General features: G+C 43.6%; 1 protein-coding gene across 1 annotated transcript in view; it reads left to right on the forward strand.

Annotated features, from left to right (window-relative positions):
* The first annotated feature begins 3,678 nt into the window (after positions 1-3,678).
* Positions 3,679-13,379, forward strand: part of CFAP99 (cilia and flagella associated protein 99) — a 31,761-nt gene continuing 22,060 nt past the window's right edge. The window contains exons 1-5 of the mRNA XM_082223366.1: positions 3,679-3,818; positions 5,201-5,331; positions 8,186-8,330; positions 9,126-9,220; positions 10,296-10,408. Coding sequence (XP_082079492.1) covers positions 5,218-5,331; positions 8,186-8,330; positions 9,126-9,220; positions 10,296-10,408 — 467 coding nt within the window. The 5' untranslated portion in view covers positions 3,679-3,818; positions 5,201-5,217. The remainder of the gene's footprint in view (positions 3,819-5,200; positions 5,332-8,185; positions 8,331-9,125; positions 9,221-10,295; positions 10,409-13,379) is intronic.

Below are 13,379 nucleotides of genomic sequence, written 5' to 3' on the forward strand. Positions count from 1 at the left end.
CACGCACACAACCCAACCAGCTGCCCGCCCTCCCTCCCTCCGGCGCAGAGAATGTTGACAGATCAAGAGCCTCGCCCCCTGATAGGCCGGCGACTATAGCAACAACTTCAGAAGCCGAAGCTTAGCAACAGCACGTGGTAGCCCGGCCCCCCGGCTCTGTGAGTGGCCGGCCGGGCTCCATGCAAAACAGGCGGCGGCCAGTGATTGGGCACGGGGAGCCCATGCAAATGAGCTTTGAAGTTGAACGCCTTCGCGGGAGGTGGCGCCTCAGTTTGGGATGGGAGAGGGCGGCGCCGGGAGCACAGCTGGGCGCGCTTGCGCAGTAAAGGAAGCGAGCGGGCGGAACTGTCGAGGCCGGGGCCGCCCTGATGGGGGGGAAATTAGCCTGGGGGATAACCAGCGTGCTCTGGTCTAATTGGTGCATGGAAGGGGTTAAAAGCGTAGAATGAACTATTTCATACTGATATAAAGGTAAAGGTACCCCTGCCCGAACGGGCCAGTCTTGACAGACTCTGGGGTTTGTGCGCCCATCTCACATCTATTGGCCGGGGGCCAGCGCTGTCCGGGGACACTTCCGGGTCACGTGGCCAGCGTGACATCGCTGCTCTGGCGAGCCAGAGCCGCACACGGAATGCCGTTTACCTTCCCGCTGGTAAGCGGTACCTATTTATCTACTTGCACCCGGAGGTGCTTTCGAACTGCTAGGTGGGCAGGCGCTGGGACCGAACAGCGGGAGCGCACCCCGCCGCGGGGATTCGAGCCGCCGACCTTTCGATCGGCAAGCCCTAGGCGTTGAGGCTTTAGCCCACAGCGCCACCCGCGTCCCTTAAGAAGGGGTTAAAAGCGTAGAATGAACTATTTCATACTGATATAGGGACACAATAAAAATATATAGTGACATACGAGAAACCCCGCATTTTAGTACAGTGGTACCTCGGGTTACATACGCTTTAGGTTACATACGCTTCAGGTTACAGACTCTGCTAACCCAGAAATAGTGCTTCAGGTTAAGAACTTTGCTTCAGGATAAAAACAGAAATCGTGCTCCGGCGGCGCAGCGGCAGCAGGAGGCACCATTAGCTAAAGTGGTGCTTCAGGTTAAGAACAGTTTCAGGTTAAGAACAGACTTCTGGAACGAATTAAATACTTAATCTGAGGTATCACTGTACTGTAAATATAAGTTAACATGGAGCACCCTCCTCGCCTTCAAGCCCATGGGCTTCCAGAAAATGACTGAAGAACAGCAAATCTTTGAGTTCCTATACGGCCACTGGGCCCATCACCTCCTGGCAAATAGAAGGGGGAGAAATGGAGGCAGTGAGAGATTTTACTTTTTTGGGCTCCATGGTCACTGCAGATGGTGACAGCAGCCACGAAATTAAAAGACGCCTGCTTCTTGGGAGGAAAGCAATGACCAACCTAGACAGCATCTTAAAAAGCAGAGACATCACCTTGCCAACAAAAGTCCGTATAGCTATGGTTTTCCCAGTAGTGATGTGTGGAAGTGAGAGCTGGACCATAAAGAAGGCTGATCGCCGAAGAATGGATGCTTTTGAATTATGGTGCTGGAGGAGACTCTTGAGAGTCCCATGGACTGCAAGAAGATCAAACATGTCCATTCTGAAGGAAATCAGCCCTGAGTGCTCACTGGAAGGACAGATCCTGAAGCTGAGGCTCCAATACTTTGGCCACCTCATGAGAAGAGAAGACTCCCTGGAAAAGACCCTGATGTTGGGAAAGATGGAGGGCACAAGGAGAAGGGGACGACAGAGGATGAGATGATTGGACAGTGTACTCGAAGCTACCAGCATGAGTTTGACCAAACTGCGGGAGGCAGTGGAAGATAGGAGTGCCTGGCGCGCTCTGGTCCATGGGGTCACGAAGAGTCGGACACGACTAAATGACTAAACAACAACAACAACATACCAATAATCTAGGGATTCACACCACTTTGGAACTAAACTGATTTTTTTTACTGTCTCTGCAGCCTTTCTGGCTCATGCACATGAACATGCACATGCACATGAACCCGACTTTTGAAAAGTTTGTAAGCAAGCCAATTTTCAACCAGCTGAACATCTTTTCCCTATGCTGGAGGAAGAGGGACATTTTGGAACTGGCTTGGAAAGGCATATTTTAAACGTTTTAACAACCTATATTTCCACATTTTACTGCGTATTTTGTGACTTTGAATCTCTGCTGGGGTTCCATCACCAAACAGTACTGGGATCTTGGAATCCAGGAATTATCTATATTTGCAGCAACACAAGCTAAGAACCAGCAATTTTGGTGATTTAGTGCAGAAGGTACAGGGCAATGCACCAAATAAACACAAATATCCCAATTTGTTTAATAAATAAGGTATCTAATTGGTATTGAAAAGTTTGAACCATCAAATGTAATTTGGAAGTGTCTATTGCATCGCTCTTAAGATATTCCGGTGCTTTTGACATTCACTCAACAGGACATTTCAAGGCATCGGAAAAGTTTGTTTGTAGAGACCAGCTGGATATAAATGTTGCCTGCAGGCTTTTACATTTCCATAAATAAAAGAGCTAGAGAGATTATTATATTTTTAGAGAACAAAAAGCTGAAAATTAAGGCAAAGGCCTGAAATAGCTTAAGGAGATGGTAATGATGGAATATATGGAGCTGGCTGACCTTACTGGAAGAATCCGCGACCAGAAAGAAGAAGAACATCAAGAAGAGTGGAAGACATTTAAGGACAATTTGAACAAATATTGTAACGTTAAAAATTAGAAACTACTTGAAACTACTAAATAGGCCTAGGATGAAAGTAAGAGTTGTAAAATAACTGAGATTCAGAACTTCAAGAAAAGTTAAGAAATTAGAACTTAATTGGAATAATGATTTTTAATAATATTAGAAAACCGCTACATTTAGATACAAGGAAATTCAGATGGGAGGGCTCAGAGGAAGTCCAAACTATGTTAATGACGTTAGAAGTTTGAGCAGCTAATTAATTTGTATGGTCTGGGTGTTTGTCAATATGTATTTTTATTTTCTTATATTCTTTTTTGTTTATATTTGTGATTTTGTCTTTATTTTTTGTTGTAGTGTGTGGTATATTTGTAAGAAACTTAATAAAAATTACTTTTTTAAAAAATGAAATAGCTTAAGGAGGCCAGCAGAATTTTGCCTACAGGGGTGTAAAGGCTGGATCTACACCTGCAGCAGAATTAAGTGTCAATGCACTTGGGGAAAATGGGTGAGATGAATCAAGGATGGGCAGGCTTCAGACTTGTGTGATCCACTTTAAGCCACAACCTCAAGCTCTGCCAGGCAGAGTGAAGTGCAAAAAGACCCGAGCACACTCTGAACCGTGGGAATTGGTTTCCATGTTCAGAACTGAACTCGCTCCGTTTCTCACGGGACTGCACTCCTGCCTCTGACCCGGTTTCCCTTCGGGAAGAAAAGCACGTGGCGTCTCCCTCGAACTCGGATCTTCTTCCCTCACGCTCGCACACCCCATCCTCACGTTATATTATACACCCGAAGCGGGAAGAGCAGAGCCGGTGGGTGAACTGGGACCCGGCACCCTCTATCCCGCGGCAGCTCCCGGAGCAAGAGCGCGCCGGTTCGGAAGAGGGAAGAAGCCAGCTTTCTAAATCGCGCGGCCGGGCGGCGTCGGGCTTCGCCGGCCGCTGCCGGCCGCTGCCATTGGTTGCCAGGCAACCGAGGCGGCGTCCGCGAGGGCGGCCATTTTCTCTCGCTCGGGACGGGGAAAGCGTCTCTCTCTCTCTCCGCGGAAGGTGAGAGAAGCGGCGTCTCTGTCCATCTCTCGGGTCGCCGTTCAGGTGAGTGCCAGGCTCACCTGCTGGATCAGGCCATTGGCCCAGCCAGCCCAGCCCAGCCTCGCAGGTGCCCGACCCAGGCAGGAGAGAAGCGTTTCTCCACATGAACTTCTATCAGGGCGCCAATTTTAATTTTAATTTTTTTTTTTTGGGGGGGGGGTTGTCAGCTAAGCCCTGTCCCGCATAATGAATCACACGATGCAGCACACAAACACCATTTTAATGGCCATCAACTTTTTTTTTTGGGGGGGGGGAAGGCAGCTTCCCCAAATATTTTATGGGGGGGGCAGGGCAAAGGGACCTCGACCCCTAGGTGTGGGATCCGAGGACTTCTGTCATGTTGCCTCTTCATCGCTTTTCCTAGTCTAAACCAAGTGGTTCCGAACCTTTTTTTGGCCTAAGCATCTCTAAAATCCTGATGACCCCCTCCTCCTCCATATAATTCTTATTATTGAAAAAGTGATCTCCTATTCACGTGGAGTAAGCCTAAAAGGCCATAAACTTGGTCTGAACAAGCTCGAATTGCCACCCCTTAAAAATCAAATTGCCCCCCCTGTTGGGAAGCAGGCCTCCAACTGTTACTTACAAGGGAGTCACTCCAATCCCTTGATAATTTTGGTGGCCTTTTTTTCTGAAGCTTTCCCAGCTCCTTGAGGTGAGGCAACCAGAACTGTACGCAGTACTTCAAATAGGTCACCCCGCAGATTTGGATAATTGGCATTATGATATTGACTGTCCCCTTTCCCCCAGTTTCTTTGTAGTGTGGAATTTGCCTTATTTATTTTTTTATGGCCACCTCACACTGGGTCAACATCTTCATTGAGCTATCTAGTATGACCCCAAAGTCTTATTCCTGGCATCCTGAATGTGGAGTCTCAACTTAATATTTAGTGTGTAAATATTAAGTAGGAACTTCTGGCATATTCAGTAGCATCCAGACTTGCAGTGCACAAGGACACCCAGGCAAGGAAACTATTATAGCTCCTCCCCTGAAATCTGGGAGCAGGGGCTAGATACAACAGAGAGTCCATAGTTTAGGGCTTTTGAAATTTTATTTATTTAACAATTGTGTTGTGAACTCAAGAGTACGTACCTCGAAATAAGCAAAGTGGCATTAAAGAATTAAATGCATATTTTTGAAAAGAAAGAAATTGAAATGTCACAAAATGTATTGTAAAGAAACCTGACATTTAGAATTCAATTCTGAAAGTCCCCCCCCCTCATCTTTTCAAATACTACCCCCTCAGCATAAATCTCAGCATATATTTGGAAGAGTAGCAACACTGGTGTATTCATGAAAAATAGTATCTATACTTAGATTAAGCTGCAACTGATGACTATATATATATATATATATATATATATATATATTTAATGATTTACAGGAATCTTGCATGTGAAGATGGCCAGCCAGCTGAAGCACATTGAAATTGTAGCCCAGCAGCTTAATCGTTTCAATTCTGAAAATGAGAGTGTTGGGCATTTCTTGGATGAAACAGCTGCTAAAGCATTTCAGGTATGCAGAATCCTACTTCATCCTGCACAGTTTTCACATTTTAAGTTGGCTTTCTTCCTTTCTTAGAACTAAGCAAGATTAATCTTAATGTCACCAGATATCAAAATGCTTTAAGTGGATGGGGGGAGAAGTAGGAGCAATAATAATAATAATAATAATAATAATAATAATAATAATAATAAATTTTATTTATATCCCGCCCTCCCCAGCCAAAGCTGGGCTCAGGGCAGCTAACAACAATAAAACAGTACAAAAGTACAACACAACACAACACTCTAAAATCATTCATTATACAGTGGTGCCCCGCAAGACGAAATTAATTCGTTCCGCAATTTTTGTCGTCTAGCGAATTTTTCGTCTTGCGAAGCACGAAATCCCATAGGAATGCATTGAAAATCAATTAATGCGTTCCTATGGTCAAAAAAAGTCCAAACAAAGCCAAATTTGGTACAACAACAGTTTATTAACTGCTCTTTAAAGTCACACATACTGTAAAGAGCAGTTCAAAAATTTAAGGGAAAATAAATTAACTTTATAAACAAAACATGTCTTTGTTTTTAGTCAAAGAAAAAAAGTCGCGAGACGTTTTCGTCTTGCGAAGCAAGCCCATAGGGGAAATTCGTCTTGCGAGGCAAATCGCGAACGGAAAAAACTTTCGTCTAGCGAGTTTTTTGTATTGCGAGGCATTCGTCTTGCGGGGCACCACTGTAAAAGCAAACTAGATCAAAATCCCATGGTGGTGGTGGTGGAGGAATAATCTGAAATATCTGTCTTGGCATGTTGTTAGACTAGTCCTCTGAAATATTAAGTGCAAACACTTAAAGTTTGTTATTTTTAAGCCTCTAGATAAATGCATTAGTTATAGGTTGGATTTCCATTTAAACTAGTAAGAAGATTGTATGCCTCTACTTTAGAAGGAGGAAATTAAATTTAGGATTAATTGACATTAATTTTAGGATTAAGAATATTGACATAAACAGGCCTGAGTGTGATGCATTAATGGATGCCCAGGTGTCAGTTGCCGGACTGTGGAAATTATCTTAGAAGCTCCACTTGGTTTGGGATGTATGCCAACCATTCCTATCTTTGTCTCTGCTACTTTATATGATGGAAAGATAAGTGGGGAGGCAGGAGCAGTGGGGGAGGAGATTCTTAAAAATAGAGTCCTCAGCCCTTTGTTGATCTTGCCATGGAATCCAGGAGAAGGGTGGGTTCCAAAGTGGACCTACGTCAAATCTGCTCATTAATCTTGGAAGTGTGGATCAAGTGAGTCTGCTTTGGAAGCTGAATTTGCCAAATTCCTTTCCTATTCCTAATACGTTTACACAGAAATCTCATCCATTCACCTTGACAGAGATTAATCAATCCTATTTTGTCCCCTCTCCCTACATCATCTCTCTGCACAACTGTCATCAAGTGGGTGAAAGGAATAATGCTCCTGTTTCTTATCCCTATTCCATTTTTTTCATTTGCTCTTTCCCCATAAATCTCCTACTCCTATTCTTCCCTGTTCCCCCTTTTCTGCCCGTTAACCTCCTTTCATCCTCTTCCAGGTCATTAATATGCTCCAGAAGTGCTTCCTCCCTAGAACATGTGAGATCGTAAACCCAGACTGACTGACAACCTTCCCTCCACAGAAAGAGACTGGACTGCAAAGCTGGTTGTCAAACAAACCTTTGTTCCTTTAGCAGCTGGAACATTTGAGAGTTCAGTGGCAACACATTAGCTCACCCATCCATTGTCAGAGGCTTCTGTGCCACAAGCACAGAATGTTTGCATTGTTATTTTCCACCACTGCAGATGTTGCTGTAACAGGTCAGGGGGCAACAGAAAGCTTGACCTGGTCCACAGGCCTGAGATCCACTACCCTTCTCTAAACCCTGACTTGTTGTCTTGATAATTCCTATTAGGAAGCTCAGATTTTGCTGTGAGGAACTGTAGTTCTTGATTAATTATCAAAATATATGTATCATTTGGGAACATGTATGTGTTGTTGTGCATGTGTAACAGTAAAATGCACCAGCTGTGGTTTCTTGCTTTAGCACAGGGGTCAGCAAACTTTTTCAGCACTGGGCTGGTCCACTGTTCCTCAGACCTATTTTGAGGGAAAAAAATGAACAAATTTCTACGCCCCACAAATAACCCAGAGATGAATTTTAAATAAAAGGACACATTCTACTCATGTAAAAACAAGCTGATTCCTGGACCGTCCACGGGAAGGATTGAGGAGGCGATTGGGCTGGATCCGGCCCCCAGGCCTTAGTTTGCCTATCCATGCCTTAGCACTATGAGATGAGGGGTAAGAACACTTTGCAGAGATCTCACTTTGACAAGCATGAAATAAATTACACAGCAACTGACTTAAGAGAGCAGCCCATCATGACAAACTTCACTGTAGATTTTGTTATGGGACAAAAGGAATTGGTCCACCAGATGTTCCACTGTTACAGAAAATGGTTTAGAAAGAGCTACAACATAGAGCACAAGGTGGAATACAGGAAACACTCCTCTACACATAACATGATGTTTGTCCACTGCAAGAACTGGACCAACCTCTCTTTCAAAGTAATCTTGAACCATATGGCTGACCTCACCCAGAGTAGCTATGCTGGAGAAACTCATGAGCACAGTGCATAACAAGGAGCTTCCTTTTCCAGCAAATTATTTGTGGGCTTCATCTTGTTAGAGACCTTGGATTGTTAGCTCTATGGAGTAGTGACTCAAGCCAGTGGCAATCTTTGTATAGTTCCTTCCTTAATGGCCAATCCATGTTAACATTGGGCAGAGAATTGTGGTGTTTTGTTCCATGCGTTGGACTTTGCTCCCCAAATTGTAATCAATTTAATCTCTACAGGATTTCAGTGTAACAGATGAAACCTTTTTGATGGCAACTTTATCTGGCTGTATAGAATATAAACCTCTGTTGGATGTGGTGGTCAATGCATTTTATACCAGAGATGGAAAACATTGCCTGTTGTCTGAGCATAATCTTTACGTTGGTAGGTATTATCTAATCAGAATATAATGATTTAGTGTTGGGTATTACATAATTACAATATAATGACATAGGAAATTTACATGGGGATGTCATTATCATTTATTTGCAGTCAACAGACTATATATATGTGTGTGTGTGTATATATGCGAGCCATAGGTTCGCCACCACTGACTCAGAGCCTCTGGATGAGCATATTCTGCCTATAATGGTGAGGCTGAGTCATGAAACCGCTAGACACACTGTAATGAGCTTGAGAAAAGCTCAACCAGAGAACTCCTTGCCACAAGAAAATCACTGTGGCAAAGAAGTTGGAAACTTCAAAGTGCAAGTAGATAAATAGGTACCGCTCCGGCGGGAAGGTAAACGGCGTTTCCGTGCGCTGCTCTGGTTTGCCAGAAGCGGCTTAGTCATGCTGGCCACATGACCCAGAAGCTGTACGCCGGCTCCCTCGGCCAATAAAGCGAGATGAGCGCCGCAACCCCACAGTTGTCTGCAACTGGACCTAATAGTCAGGGGTCCCTTTACCTAAGATATCAATAGAAAATAATGTCTGTCATTGGCAGCTGACTATGCCAAACTCTAATTCCACCTGCTACAATTATGTGATGTGACATGCTTTGCTTCTGCACCCTCATTTTGTAACTGGTGGGCCTCAGTAATTTTCATGTGACTCCTGGGGATCAAAAATTTGAGAACCCTTCTATATACTAACTTTGCACTATTCCAGTAACGTTATCAATTTTGTATCATTATCCATATTCATCCATATAATGCAAATCTATTTTGTTTCTGATAGTTGTTTGTTATTTGGCCACTTTTCAATTGGATGAACTTGGACTTCAGCAGTTCTCAAGAATGGTTAAGGCAGCAGATCCTGTTAAAATATGTAAGGTAAATAAAACTGATGTAGTTAAGTAATTAATTTTTTTTAAAAAATCCAACATTTTTGTTATCCATTATGGGTTAACTGGTTCCCCCCAATAATGTATTAAATTACATATCTGGATATCAATAATGAAAAAGTTTCATTGTCAATCAACCAGACAAAGGTTGTCCACCATATAATTACTTGCCTCAGCAAATGGCAAGCTACCCCTCCTAGTGGTGCAGCAATAAAACTGCTGTCACATTTGCAAAGCTAAGCAGGGTCCTTTATGGTTTTAAATTGGATGGGAGACTGTTCAGATTGCTGCATTGCAGAGGGTTGGACTAGAGTCACTAGATGACACTTGGGATCGCTTTCCAATTCTATGATTCTGTACCAGATGGGTCGGATCCAGAGTTGTTTGTCCACAAAAGGAAGGGCTTCTTCCATTCACAGAAGGCACTGAGATCCAGTGAAGACTGTTATTTTCAGTTCCCCCTGCAGCCTTCCCCTGCCTCCTCCCATATTGCTCTGTACTTTCTCCCAGCCTAGTGAAACAGATTTCTATTACACAGGGGACTGCAGGAAGAAGTAGAAATCAGCTAAAATTGCCTCTCAACTTCTTCTAGATATTTATTTATTTATTTAATATATTGCCCAATACCCTCAGGTCTCAGGGTGGTTCACAGGGTAAAATCAGAATAGAAAACCACAAAGTACACAATCAAAATAAAAACAACAACCCAATAACCCCCCCACCCCCAATAACTCTCAATCTAACCCTGTGGTTGCAGGATATTCAGTAATCTCAACAGAATTCAAATAGACAGGAACGGATGTGGACTGGTTGCAGTCAGTGCTATTTTCTAAAAAAAAATGTTTTGGGGTACTCTCATTTTCCTACTCATTGAAATACTGCCCCTCAATGAGGCCAAACTTAGATTCACAAAATGTTTAGGGGTATGCGTACACCTGCGCCCCCCCCCCCAAGCACTGGATGCAGTTATTAGGACAAACAAAGTACAATATCTGACCAATGTTTAAGGCGGCTACTGGGTTTTCTCTGATTTTAATTCCTTAACTAGAGCAAATTCTTTTTAGTTCCTTAGATTCTTTTTCGATGTTGTAAATTTGCACACATGGATAAAAGATGAATGGAACCAGATATATGATTCTGCCTATGTAAAAGAAAACTGGATCGAACCATTGCTAAGGTAAGCAATAATCAGTACAATCCCATTCGTGTTAAAACAGAAGTGAGTCTCATTATGTCTGATGGTGATTACTCCCAGAAAGCGGCATAGGATTGCAGTTTGTGTCTGTTAATAAATTAATGATAATTAGAGTATCTTAAGCATCACTTGCATCCCAGAAATTCCAGTTCGCCGTTGTTAGTTTATAATTTATATATTTATTTGCAAGGAGGCTGAACTGTTTGTTTTACCAAGACTTGGGTAAGCAAACAGGATGGAGTTGGTCTTACCTGGGTACTTGATGCATCATCAGGGCAGATTTGAGGGGTAGGGTGGGGCTGTAGTCTGTAGGAATTCCATCTCTCTTCCAGTCTTCCAGTCTGCTTAAGTTGGGATCTAGTGTGTCTGTACTGGGAAGTCAGGACAGATTAGGGATTCTGTCGGTTTACAACCTGCCCTGGTGCCCAGTTGTCTTCCTGCCTGAGCTGACAGGTGGTCTCAGATGTGGTCTTGAGGACTCCCAGACTGTTGGTTCTGGAGAACTTCAACATACATGCCTAGTCCACTAAATCTGAGGTGTCTCAGAATTTCATGACCACCATAACAACCATGGGTCTGTCCCAATATCATGTGGCAGTCCTCAGCATAATGTCAACCCTCCCTTATTTGGCGAGAAAGTCCCTTATCCCAGCGCCGTGTCCCGCTGCTGTCCCTTGTTGATGATGTCCCTTAAATTTCCCGGGTTTCAAAGGAAGCAGCTCCTCTCCCTCCCTGCCGGCTGGCCGGCCAGGGAAGAGGGAGGCTCCAACTGTGTTGGTTGGATGTGTTGCTCACCCAATAAGGAGTCTGAGAACGACTGGGGGGTGGAGCTTGCATGCCTTGTGCCGATCAAATCGGCTGCATTGCCTGGGGACTCGCCTTTGCTCAGCGTTTCCCAGCAGAGAGGTGATGGTGGCTTTCCTTGCTGCATCTGCTTTGCCGGGTTGCTGTGCTGTGGGAACCACCGCTTGAGGCTTCGTTTGGCTGCTGGCTGGGCTTTCTGCCTTTGGCTCAGAGGGGCTCAGAAGTCGAACATACCTGTGACCAGAAAATCCCTTATTTAGGCTGCTGATCCCTTATTTTTGAGGCTGCTGGTCCCTTATTTTCAAATCTGTAAGTTGACAGCTATGGTCCTCAGCCCTGATCTGATTTTCTCAACCAGGTAGAAGGAGGATGATCTGAGAATGCAACAGGTGAGATCACATCCTGCTGAGATTTAGCGAAGTTTTTAATGACTGATGTTTTAATGTATTTTTAATCTTTATTGGAAGCTGCCCAGAGTGGCTGGGGAAACCCAGCCAGATGGGCAGAGTATAAATAAATTATTATTATTATTATTATTATTATTATTATTATTATTATTATGGCTTCAGCCATTTTCCCCCCTCCTCAAAAGTGGAGGCCCTGATACGATTATCTACCCTCAGAGGTTAATGGCGGCAGCTCTGTAGGATTTTCCATCTGATGTGACTGGCAGTCCTGTCAAATCCCAGGATGACCCGTGGAATATACAGCTGAACTAGGCCACTGACATACTCATCCCTAGGCACCCTTTCTTACTTGCCTGCTTGTTATATTCCAAAGTTTAGGGCAATGAAACAAGCTGGGCAGTGGCTTGAATGCCAGTGGAAGAAAACTCAAGACGAACGAGCCTATTCATTGTTAGTGAAGACAGCGAAGAAGAACGTAGCTGTTTCACTATGCCACCCAGTGGAGTTTTTCTAGGTAGTAATGAGGCATTTTACATTACGGCAGGTGGAACAGACAGTGGCCTGCTTTGGAAAACATTTTGAAGATAAAATTGCTTGGACCCATCATGACTTTGATTAGGTTATCATCACAAGTGAATCTCAAGAAGTCTCTAGAGTGCAGTCTAGTCCTGTTTTGTTGCCAAAATTTCAGTTGGTGCGACTCGAGGACAAGTACGGTAACTTGGACCAGTATGGGAAACTGTGGCTCCTTGCTCCTTATGGCTGATAAAAGCTAGCAAGGAGGTTTGGGTCAGGGAGCCTATAGAAAATGGTCCTTTTGTATCTAAGAGAGCTAAGACGCAGGGTTCATTGATTCCGCTTTGCTGGAGGCCCAGCTCCATCAGGCAACTCCTGGGCGCCTTTTTGGCTGAAGAGCAGGTACAAATGTTCTAACTAAGTAAATAAAGTAAAGGCAGCAGTGGTAAGGGAATGCCTTATAAATCCAGAGAATTAAATTAATATTGTCCATTTCCTGGGCAGGATTTTTGAGCGGGTGGTCATTAACTAGCTCCAGGCTTTCTTGGATGTAACTTTTTTTTTTTTTAGCTCTATTTCAATCAGAATTCAGCCCTGGTTTTGCCATGGAAGCTTCCTTGGCTACCTCTGTGTTGTTGAGCATTTTTAGGAATTCATACTGTATTTTGTTTTTACATTTTCTGGCTTTTAATGGATTTTATCTGATTTGTATTCTATCTCTTTAACTTGCTTTTAAACCTTTGTGTATAGCAACTAACAAATGTAATATATAATAACAATAACAACAATAACTAATAATAAGCAAGGGAAACAAAAGTTATTCAGAATAAAACGTAAATATGGGACTTTATTAGTGACCCAAAACAAGTAGAAGCAGAAACTTTGAACATTGAAGTTGTGAACAGTGCAGACCTATGCATATTTATTTATTTAGCAAGCTGTGTTCCATAGAGCTTACTCCCAGGTAAGTGTGCATAGGAAAGCAGCCTAAGTAACTGTAGTGCATTGGCCCTCCTGCTTTGCCATACAGGAAGTGTCTGAGTCAGCTGTTGGGCACTGTGGTTTCCGCATCAGTTTGGTGCTGTATGACCTTTTCTCTGTAAACCTCTTGTTATTAAGGTTCTTAGGAACAGGGGAAGCTGCCTTATACCAAGTCAGACTATCGGATCCTCTAGCTAAGTGTTGTTTAGACTTAAAGGCAGCAGCTCTCCAGGGGTTCAGACAGA

This window comes from Podarcis vaucheri (assembly GCF_965113315.1).
Source record: "Podarcis vaucheri genome assembly, chromosome: 5".
Taxonomy (NCBI): domain Eukaryota; kingdom Metazoa; phylum Chordata; class Lepidosauria; order Squamata; family Lacertidae; genus Podarcis; species Podarcis vaucheri.